The following is a 12,024-nucleotide window of genomic DNA, read 5'->3' on the forward strand; positions in this document are numbered from 1 at the left end:
AAATTTTTTCACTTTTAAAACCTCTCCGTTTTTAAATATACTTTTTAAATATACTTTTAAATTTTACTTGATGAAATTTGTTAATAACATTATATAAATTTGAGGTGTACAACGTTATAATTCAATATCCATAAAATCTTTGGATCTTCATAGGTTATCTGTGTCAAAAAGTGTTCATGGAGTTTTGGCATGTTTCGATAAGAAAATGGAAACTACATTTTAACCAATAGTCAGATCATAGGGCCTATCATCAGGACAGTCTTTTTGAAATTTGGTGCCAGGCTTTAAACACAATAAATGTGATTGCATCAAATAATTAAAGGCATTGGGAAGTTAGTTAGAGAAGCACACAGGCCCTTTTGGTCTTAGTAAAGAAATACTTTGTAAACTGATATTTTGTACTGATAATAAGTAAAACTTTTTTCTATTTCCTAAGTTTGGATATATATTTGCATATGAGGTTTTCTTCACATGGATCTCATCTCACATATTATCTTTAATGTTCGATAAACTGTGCTACCTTTAAAAATCCCTTTTAGGATGGGGAACAGCATGTCATCATCATCTTTGGGGAAGCCAGGAACTGCTCCTGCAGATCAAATCCAGGTGAGTGATGCGGGAGATGCAGTATAAAAACTTTCCTGTGTGGAAAAAAAATTTTGTCTTACACAATGAATGTGCTTATTCAGTATCCAACCTGCTATAGTTCAGCAAATGTATTACTAAATTAATATCTATTTTAATATCTACTATCCAAATAATTTCTGTGACAAAAAAGTCTATTTTGATAGTCAAAATTCATGAGATTCATTCTTTTTTTTTTTTATGCCTACAGCACCTGGTCTTCCTAGGTGATCTCCCATCCAAGTACTAACCAGGCCCAACCCTGCTCAGCTTACAAGAGCAGATGAGATCAGGCTTGTTCAGGGTGGCATGACCGTAGACTGAGATTCATTCATAATGGAGTCTTCACTCTCTCTCAGTTGGGTCTGTGAGGTTGGCTCCCCCTTGCCATTGTCCCCATCTCAGGTCGAGGTGTCCTTAACCGGGGGAACTGTTTGATTTTGGCCTGGGAAGCTGTATAACAGCTTCCTTCCCTAACACAGAACCTAGTACACAATACTCTAAACAGTCTTCTCAGGGGTGCCATGCACCGCTGTGTTCTCCTGTTTTCCTCTTTTTTTCCCCTACTGCAAATCCCAGTTAATTCTGCCTCTGAAAAATTTCTCGTGTATGTATGTTTTTCTTTCCTGCCGCTTCTAAGACATATTTGTGTTTTTCTTTCTCTGCTCCTCAACCACCAACCACTATCACATACAGAACATTTCTGCCTTTATTTGCCTAAAAAAATATTCACTCACAGCTGTCAACTGTAACGGCAATGCTAGAAACCTACTGTGAGGGAATTGCCCTTTTTAAAAATGAGAATACAAAATGATGAACTATTACCAAGGATGATCTTGAGAAAAGGTGAGGAGGAGGGTTCAAGAAAGTTTAGCACTGTCATCTGGAGTTTCAGCTCACTTTGGGATCTTTTCATCAATGTTTGTACTACATGTCAGCACCCAGGATGGTCAGACCCATGTCACTTACAGTCTCCGTGTGCCTGTAACGTGAGGCAGCATGGCGGGGGAAAGAGCGCTGGCTTTGGTGTTGGGATGGGTTGAGTCAAATCCCAGTCTTACGGATGTCTCAGCCTCAATTTTTCATCTATAAAATGGGTTCAGTAATACATTCTGGTATGGCTGGCTTTCCCTGAGATAGACTCCTATACTCAATATTATGAGTAAGCAGAAGAGAAAGCATAAGAAATAGTCCACTTGCAGAAAGCTGGCCTGTGACTTAGAACCATTCTGATACCCCAGGTGGGTGTGACTTCTGAATCACTTTGCCCAGGTACTCTGCTTTTTGGCCTGCATCCTGAAGGTGCTTCTTAGGACCCATGTAAGAACAACATATCCGGATGCCTGGGTCTAGACCTACCCATTCAGAATCTCTTGAAGGACCCAGACATTCATATATTTAGAAACAAACAAACAAAACATTTCATAGGTAAGGCAGATGCCTAGCAAAGTCTCCTGGTTTTTGTGGTCAAGGCTTGTTTCCAAAGCAGGCTGATATCATTAGAATCATCCGGGAAAGTATTTAAAAATACAGTTTCTGGCCTCTGCCTCAAATGCATTGAATTAGCATTTCTGGAAATAGCTTTTCCAGGAACAACAATATATGAATACTTTATCAATACAGTCATGCCAGTTTTTTTGTTTGTTTGCTTGTTTTTTTTTTACTATAAAGATATAGGGTGGAAATTGTTATAAGCTGCTGTTTCTTCCTGGGTCAGTGAAAGTTTAAGGAGAAATCCTATGTCAGCCCTCACCACTGAATGTTAAGGGAAGTGAGGCTAACTCTGGAACACCTTTTAACTATTTGAGAGGCCTGGTTTGTAGAATCAGACTTGCGTGGGTTCAAATCCCAGCTCTGCCATTTAGCTGAGGACTATGAGTAAGTCGTTTGCCTTCCTCTGTGAAGTGGAGGTGATAGCAGGACCTATCTCAGGACTGTAGCAAGGATTAAATGAGCTAGTGAAGTGTTGTGCATGCGTCTGGCACGCAGAAGTGTTTGCTGGATATGAATTGGGTCCGATTATGTTACTACTGTTATTAGTCCATGCCAACACCTTCCGGCCATGACATCCTTCTCCTCTAATGACACTCCTCTGAAGTGAATATTACCCTCAATCTACAGATGAGAGAATAGATGATGGAGACTTAGTTTTAGCTCTGAATGGTGAGACCCCAAAATCCATATCCTTTCCTCTATATTATGGTTTCTTTCGAAAAGATAATGTCTGAAATTAAAGTGATTTTTTGTTTGTTTGTTTTACTTCAGGAAACAATTTCTGATAATTGCGTGGTGATTTTCTCAAAAACATCTTGTTCTTACTGCACAATGGCGAAGGAGCTTTTCCATGGCATGGATATTAACTACAAAGTGGTGGAGCTGGACATGCTTGAGTATGGGAGCCAGTTTCAGGACGCTCTCTACAAAATGACTGGGGAAAGAACCGTGAGTGTCTCCTCTGTGGTGCTTTTCCCCCGGTGGGTGGTGATCTGAATCACTAGGGCCCATATCCTTCGTGTTAGGAAAAGACAGCCAGACATTCTCTGAGAATCTATGTTGAGAAAGAAATGGCAGATCCGGAAGCCAGATTCATAGAATAGGAAACAGCAGAGTTAATTTATTTTATTTTTACTCTTTGCCGTGTGTGTGTGTGTGTGTGTGTGTGTGCGCGCGCGCGCGCGCGCGCTGACTGTGACAGGTGGGGTAATGGTGTTGTCATGAGTCCTTGCTTGTCTACAAACCTTTAATGCCACCTGGAGCTCTTCTCTTGATGAAAGTATCCTTCCTCCTTCACTTGGACAATACAGACCAGGGGTCAGTCTTCAGTTACTGTGCCAGTAGGAGTGCTTTAGTGCTCCATGTTTTTAGATTCTTGAAACTTGTGGATTTTTCCATAATAAGCATTGCTAGCAAAATATACAGTGTTGCCATTTCCCTTCTTGTTCATATATATATGTATATATATGTGTGTGTATATATGGAAGTTTATAGTATACTTGTCCCCTTTTAGCAAACAACTGTAAGAAACTTAAATGTTAACAGAGACTGCTTTATTTTACCTTTTATATGCTGTAGTGATTACGAAGAAGGACTTGAGAATCAGATTGCCCTGGATTTAAATCTGATCATTGTCATTTACTGTCACTGTGATCTTGGGCAAAGTTCCTATGCCTCATTTCCCTCCAAAATAAGGCTAAAAATCATACCTAACTCAAGGGTTGTAAAGATTTAAATAGGGAACTTACAAGAGAGCTTAGTATGGTGCCCGGCCCATAAAATTGCCCACGGTGTGGGCATCAATTATTATTATGGGAAATGGTTTTCTACTTCTGACACTAAGGTGACACCTAATCCTTTGTTTATCCAACAGGTGCCAAGAATATTTGTCAATGGAACTTTTATTGGAGGTGCAACTGACACTCATAGGCTTCACAAAGAAGGGAAATTGCTTCCACTGGTTCATCAGTGTTACTTAAAAAAAAGGAACAAGAATTTTAGTGATAGTAAAATGTCAGTTATTTAAAGTAATAATGCTTTTTGAATGTTTGAGGATGTTTAAATATGTGAATCATCTTCATGAAAAAGTTGTAAAAATAATGAATAAATCACTGTGGAAACCTCATCTTCCTGCTTGCCAATTCTTGAGAAAAAGAGGTGATATCTAAAACTGAAGGAGTGGAGTTATATCAAAAGATAAAGAATGTATTTTATTAGGAATTTATTTATGAAATTTTACAACCAAGAGGTAGAAGGTTAACATTTGGAATTCTTTATTATATATACTATTCGGAAGGAGTTAACTCCTTACCTTTTACATATTTTAGTGGTGAAGACTAATTTCTCATTAAAATGTGAAGCTTTCACTGGTACAGTTCTGAACTTGGTAGGGATATGTCCTTGAACTATATTGTGCAAGACTTCACACTTTGTACTTCTAGAAAAGTATGTTAAATTTATAGGATGGAATGAAACTTATTTCAGAGAACCCAAATTAGTAATTTATTGACTTAGTGGTTCCGAAGAACAGAACTGCACCTATGGGCATTGTGAAAAAAGACAACGGGCCCAAAATGGAGTCATATATGCTATGCCTATGTCACCAAAATGAGACTAATACCTAACCTAATTGCAGGTCAGCCCCTTCCAGGAATGTAATCTCAACCAGCTGGTCTGGAATTTCCTGGTCAGCAGAGGGAGGAAATCTACCTGATAGACCCCTGCCATCCTCCACAGAAAAGTGACTTTGCCTGAAACAATCCACTCTTTGCTGGAAACTTCCTTTTCTCACCTCTTCTGCCTAAAAAATCCTTTCATTTTGTACAGCTCTTCAACAGAAATTAAAAGGAGGAAGACTTCAGTCTTATACGAGGATGAACTTTTGAAACAGTTCAGAAATGCACTTGACTTAATATTAAGTGCCTAAGAAGCATTTTACTAGGTGGTCACACAGAGTCACATGGTCAGATTATCAGATGCTGGGAAGAGAAAACTTAGAGAAGGGAGGAAAATGGATTTTAAAAGAAATGGGCGCTTCTTTGTGGTCAAAACACACCAAGGAATCTTTGGACAGACCTGCAGAAGACAGCCGGAGGCCATGCTTTCTACATGAACTTACTAAACTGCCATTAGACCTTGATAAAGCAAGAATTAGGACTATTTTATCTCCTGTGATAACTTGTAATACTGGAATGAATGCAATAGAGAATGAAGTGTCTTTTATTTTGCATTATGTCATGAGAAATTTTACATACTTGCTGTGTTGTAAAAGCTTTGTTAGAGAGTAGAAGTCTATTTTCTTGTGTGATATTGTGACTTATAAGGATATATTTGGTCTTCATCCCTTTCTTGGCACACAGCTCCTAAACTCTTGAAATTTTCTGAGCCAGAAAAGTGTCTTTTATTGTATTAATGAAGTGACTTGTAAAGCCCATAAGGGGAGAACCAAGCAAGGAATTAGAACTTCTAGTGAGGGGCAAGGGACTGAGATTAAATTGAATCACCAAATGGCAGGTAATTTAATCTATCAGGCCTATGTGATGAAGCCCCTATAAAAACCCAAAAGTACAGAGTTTGGAGAGTTTATGGGTTGGTGAATACGTGGAGATTTGAGGAAGCAGTGCCTGGGGAGAGTATGGAAGCTCCGTGCCCTTTTCCCACACCTCGCGCTGTGTATCTCTTCCATCTGGCTATTCCTGAGTTACATCCTTTTACAATAAACCGGTGATCTAGTGAGTAACATGTTTCTCCGAGTTCTGTGAGACACTCTAGCAAATTAATTGTACCCAAGGAGAGCCCCTCATTTGAACCCTCAATCTATAACCAGTTGATCAGAAGCAAAGGTGACAACGTGGCTTCAATTGGTGTCTGAGTGGGAGGTGGGCGGCAGTCTTCTAGGACTGACCAGCTGCCCTGCCAATCCTGGATGACCAAGAACTTGTTTTAATAGGTTATGCAGGTCTAGTTACAAAGCCTAGGGTTAAGGGAGGGGATTACAGAAGGGACCACAAGGAAGTACCAAATCCTTAGTGAAAACAATCCTATCTGGTACTTGCAGTGATAACACCTATTAGATCAAGACAGAGGAGTGTTCATTTCACTAATTATACTTAGGCATGACTAATAGGTAGGTGACTTAATCTCTTGGAACTGTAAGTTCCTTTTTTAAAAAAGGCAGATAACACCATCTGCAGATATTGTAAATCACAACAAGTGCTTAGTACAGAGAAGACACGTTAACATATAATTTCTATAATCACGATGGCTCAGAAATACATATAGCAGTCTCCATCTATCCTCAGGAGATATACTGAATGCTTTCCCCTCCCCGACATCGACCTGAAACTGGACAGTACTGAACTCTACATACACTATGCTTTTTTCCTACACAAACGCACCCATGATTAAGTTTAATTTATAAATTAGGCACAGTGAGAGAATAACAGTAACTAATAATAAAATAGGACAATTATATAATACACTGTAATAAGTGAGTAAAGCCTCTCACAGGAACAGGACAGGACTCACCTTTTCATTTAGAGGAACCCATTTGTAGCTTTGATGTGCTGTATCCGAACTGCCAGTGTCACGACTCCTGTGCTTTGGGGACACTGTGAAGTAAAACCAGGATGACTTGAGCACAAGCAGTGAGATACCACCAATCTGACACCTGAGGTGGATACTGAGCGACCAACAGCGGGAAGCGTCTACAGCCTGGAGACCCGGATGAAGGGGGAGATTCACGTCACGTGAGGGTGGAGCAAGGCAACGCGAGACTTCATCAAGCTACTGTGCACGGCGCGCAATTTAAAACGTGTTTTTTTTTTATTTCTGTAATTTTCCATTTAATATTTCCAGACTTAAGTTGACCACAGGTTACTGAAACCGCAGATGAGGAGGGCTTCTGTATGTTTTATTGTGGACTCACCACGGTTTTCCAAGGTCCTAGCTACAATTTTATGAGTGGTTTCCATTTCTTCTTTTCTGTATAACTTTGCTTTACCATTACCATGGACAGGATGGTTGAGACAACAAACTTTTCTCACATTTCTTGAGGCTGGGAAGTCCAAGATCAAGGTGCAGGATAAGGTGGTTCTTGGCGAGGGACCTCTTCCCAGTTGAGGACTGCCATCTTCCTGCTCTCACTTCTCTTACAAAGGAACCGATCCATCATGAGGGCTGAGACTAATGACCTACCAAAGGTCATATCTTCAAATACTTTGGGGATTTGGGTTTCAACATATAAATTTTGGGGAGACACATTCAGTCCATATCACCATACCTTATAGCTGGATAAAAATAATAGAAAAAAACTAAGAAGGAGTTGTTGCAGTAGCTCTGCTTCTTTTCCAGAACTATAGGCTAGAAAGAAGACAATGGTAACCCATTTAAGAAGTGTTATCTTTTCGGTCCTAGCTTTAAGATCTGGAAGATAAACTTTATTGGAGCCCATTACCATTTTAAAAATGGCCATTCATTTTCTCATTTTCTTTAACTAAACAATTTACACTTCAATTGCCAAAATATTTAATTGGGAAGCTGTTGAGAAAAGCGTCTTTTGTTTAAATTTATCTGGATTTTACTGTTTCCTAAAACATGATAAAAAATTGCACAAAGCCGTTTTTTCGTTAGGTTTAAAATTGTTAAAAAATTTGTCTAGTTATTTCACCTCTGAAGAAATGTATAGTTTGCAATCTTCCTTTCTCCTTACAACTGTCATTTTTATTTCGTTTATTTATTTTTAGGCGAAGCAACCCTTGGTTGACTTCACAGATTGCAAGGACCTTGTCAGCTTACAAGCCTTTATTTTTACACCTTCAGCACCTGGTCTTCCTAGGTGGTCTCTCACCCAAGTACTAACCAGGCCCCACCCTGCTTAGCTTACAAGATCAGATGAGATCGGGCTTGTTCAGGGTGGCATGGCCATAAACTCAACTGTCATTTTTAAACAGAGAACTGTAAAATCAACCAAATGTTTAAAGTGAGTAGGCTCTAAGTTGCTCTCATCCTTCTGCAAAACTTCCAGCTCTGATGTTAGAACTTTTGAGAAAATTTTTATGGGAATTCAGATAGAAATGTCTGCAAATTGGTACTGAAATAACATGTTTTTATTTGCATTAAACTGACTTTTGTTAACTTTTCCCAAAGGCAATTTTGAGATATTTTTCACAAAATAATTGTTTTTAAAACTTTTAATAATGTGCAGTTTGATTAAATCCAGTTTTGATCCTATAATTAAAATCCACTGTAAAAGAATTCCCAACCACATGTGCTTTAAATAAATAAGTTACATACAATAGACATTATAAGGCCAATTTAATTATCAAAACCTTATTTTATCTTATTCTCATATAACATTAAGAGTCTTAGATTTTATAAAGCATATTACAGTCTTAAAACTCTTATTTAAATAAATAAAAAGACAATTATTTGATGTGCATAGTTTATTTGGTACTTCCGTCAATTTCTACAATAATACAACTAACCAGAAACAGTTCACATAGTGCCCACCTGCATTCCATGTCTAAAATGATTTATTCAGTATGGCATTTTGCAAGGATAGAAAGGAGAGGAAGTCAAGATTTCACAGTATCAATGGAAACTGTTTTATCATGAAATAAATTTAATACGTATTTCATTTTCTGTTAGAAAACAGCAAAATTACATTGTTAGATATTTACAGTGAAAACTTGGAAGACTAAACAAAGCATCCATGAGTTTATCGACAGACCTAGGATCCTCCCCAGCGCCCCCTTTTCAGGGTCTTTTCCCTTGAAATGACACTTGTTATAAATCAAACTTTATATAATTTTAAGCACCAGCTTGACAATTTAAAGTTTTCTTTCATGAAATTTTATAAAAGATTCCTGCTTTGGAAGGCAAAGTGAATTTAAAAATGTACATGTAATTAAACAAATCACTGGCCTGGATATGTTTTATTGCAACAGTCACGTTTTACAACTACATTCACTTCTTTGAATAAATTCACTTGTAGGCTTGAAACAAAATATTTGCCTTTTGTCTTGAAAAATTTCCTGAAAAAATTAACCATTTTTTGGAACTACGTATCTGTATTTTTCATTCATAGTGTTTAAATATGCAACTTGGTCCTTGGAGATAATGTTACATAAAATCCAGCTTCTTGGATAATTTGTTATATAAAACAATAAAAAAACCTCAAACTACCACAAACATTACTGATGTTAACAGTCATGTACGTATAACACATCAATGTCCCAGATTATCCCGTTAATAGGTGCTTCAACTAATGGACAATCAAGTTTTAGAACTTAATAAGTTCCCATTCATCACAGAAGAGTGAAAGCTCTAAAAGATGCTTTGATTTCTGTTACTCGAGAAACACTAACACTAGTAAGGCATTACTTAGTGAGCAGACCCTATGGAAAAGAACTAGTATGCCTGTGCTGGAGAGCTAGTCATGTTTTAAGGCAGTCAGAAAGATCATGTTTTTCACTTTAAGGCTCTTGCATACTTAAATACTTGATTCTATGCAGGCATTAGCCTGTGTAATTTAAATATTCGTCAAGTGATCAATTATGGAAATCAAAGCCTTTATATAAAGCAAGTGGACATTAAGAACTAGACCAACACCTCTCTCCCAACCAATTTTTATTTTAAAAAGGTAATTTAATATATCTCATCTGTTTGGAGAATTTCTTCATTATCAGAAGCTGGCAATAAAAGGAAGAATATATAACTGAAATGCCCTACAAAAGTTATGTCTACTCACACCATACCAAATTCCATATAGTCCATATTTAGAATAATAGTGCAGCAAAAACATTTTTTCTTGGCTATCATTCATTAAATGCATAATATTTTAAATTTAATTTGTGTATGGATTCTAAAGTTTGTATTGCAAATAAAGCCTAACAAGTAATTTAAACAAAAATTTTAATACAATGTTTATACTGATACAATATCCATCAGTTATATGTGGTGATATATAAAATAGCAAGGCTTTTAATCTCATTTACTACCCTTAACAACCCATTTTCATTAAGTGAGACCACCAGCAGAAATGTAGTTAACTTACTTTTTTGTGTGTGTGTGCAAGCGTATTTCGATAACTTCTAAAAGTACAGAAATTTAAATATATTTTAAAATTAAATACTGTTGCTTGTGTTCATGAGGTTCATATGACCCATGGTGGTGCTAAACAGAAGTGAAGAAAAAAACCTCTTTAGGCTCAGGAACAACTTTTGTATATTTTCATTGTATTTACAAAATTCATTCTCATTGAACATTATCACCTTAATTTCAGTAATAGAATTTTATAACATAACCCCTAGTTTATGATTCCTGCTACGAATTTCCAATATAATTTGGTATTTTCAGGGTTTACGAAAATGTGTCATTATAATTTTATTAAAACAGTAAGCTTAACTACATTGTTAGTTGTTTACATAAAAAATATTATCACAGAATTTTAAAAATTGACTTCATAATTTTTCAAAAGCAAATAAAAAGTTCACCAATTAAAAAAAAGTTGAACATTGTAGTTATTTACAAGATCTTTTATGCTACAAGCCATGTAAATATAAGCTCCGTGAACTACTTAGTAGAACAAAGATTTTGACAGTGACCTTTATAGTTATGGAAATATTAGTAATGAGACATGCTATTTTTTGAAAGAATATTCAGTTACTTATTTTTCGAAGAGCGCTTTTTCTAAGAGTTAGGTACATCTATAATTGAAAAACAAAGGCCGAATAATTATCTTACTCAAAGGCCACAAAATTTCTGCAAACATCTAATACAAAAGGTATACAAAATATAACTTGATTTGGGAAGTATCACAGAATTTTAAAAATTGACTTCATAATTTTTCAAAAGCAAATAAAAAGTTCACCAATTAAAAAAAAGTTGAACATTGTAGTTATTTACAAGATCTTTTATGCTACAAGCCATGTAAATATAAGCTCCGTGAACTACTTAGTAGAACAAAGATTTTGACAGTGACCTTTATAGTTATGGAAATATTAGTAATGAGACATGCTATTTTTTGAAAGAATATTCAGTTACTTATTTTTCGAAGAGCGCTTTTTCTAAGAGTTAGGTACATCTATAATTGAAAAACAAAGGCCGAATAATTATCTTACTCAAAGGCCACAAAATTTCTGCAAACATCTAATACAAAAGGTATACAAAATATAACTTGATTTGGGAAGAGAATATATCAATCCAATTACTGTTCCAAGAGACCTACCCATTATTAATTTGAAAAAATATAATTTTAAATCTGGAGCAAAAAGCAATCTATAAAAGATTCATCCCAAACCCAAATATGGGTGACTTTCCTGTCATTCATTTTATTACTCGGGTAGAGCCAGACTAGAAAAAGAAACAGAAGACAAAAATGTCAGGAGTTTTAAAAGAAAAACAGAGGTATAAAGTAATCTTCCAACAAGAGATTAGCAGATAATAGGGAAATACTAAGTGAAATTCATAAAGCAAATACAACTAATTTATCTTTTTTTCTACTTCTTCCTTGTGCATGTTTACACTGAGGCTATATGACATTCTCTAGAGGATACTGACTTAACAAATCACCTCAAATCTGTGGTATACAAGAGCAGAATTTCTCGTTTTTGATTACTTATTGTTAAGGGCATCACTCATCAAGAAATTTGTACTTGGGGGGTGTAATATCTTTAGGTCAAATTAAAGTAAGTCGAAGAGGATCGTAATGATTCCTCTTTAATTATTGTTTAGATTTAGATCTACTGTGCTTTTAAAGATGCTCCTCACTTGTCAGATCCTCAAATTTACTCAGGAATTCTGCCTTAAATTTCTAAAGTAATTTTATGTTTTTGTGACATCTAAGAAAATAATAAAAGACAGATAAAATGGTGTTCTATCACCTATAATTTACTCATTATTTTA

At 36.1% G+C, this 12,024-nt stretch overlaps 1 protein-coding gene and 2 pseudogenes across 1 annotated transcript; 1 reads left to right on the top strand and 2 right to left on the bottom strand.

Annotated features, from left to right (window-relative positions):
• Window positions 1–513: 513 nt before the first annotated feature.
• Window positions 514–4,243, top strand: GLRX2 (glutaredoxin 2). The gene is made up of 3 exons (XM_006916212.2): window positions 514–606; window positions 2,890–3,066; window positions 3,992–4,243. The coding sequence occupies exons 1-3, from the start codon at window positions 541–543 to the stop codon at window positions 4,142–4,144; spliced, it is 396 nt and encodes a 131-aa protein (XP_006916274.1). The 5' UTR covers window positions 514–540; the 3' UTR covers window positions 4,145–4,243.
• On the bottom strand, window positions 827–945 carry LOC112483304 (annotated as a pseudogene).
• Window positions 4,244–7,929: 3,686 nt separating the features above from the next.
• LOC112483311 lies at window positions 7,930–8,048 on the bottom strand (annotated as a pseudogene).
• Between the last annotated feature and the right edge of the window lie 3,976 nt (window positions 8,049–12,024).

The sequence above is a fragment of the Pteropus alecto genome, unplaced genomic scaffold, assembly GCF_000325575.1.
Source record: "Pteropus alecto unplaced genomic scaffold, ASM32557v1 scaffold65, whole genome shotgun sequence".
In the NCBI taxonomy this organism is placed as follows: Eukaryota; Metazoa; Chordata; class Mammalia; order Chiroptera; family Pteropodidae; genus Pteropus; species Pteropus alecto.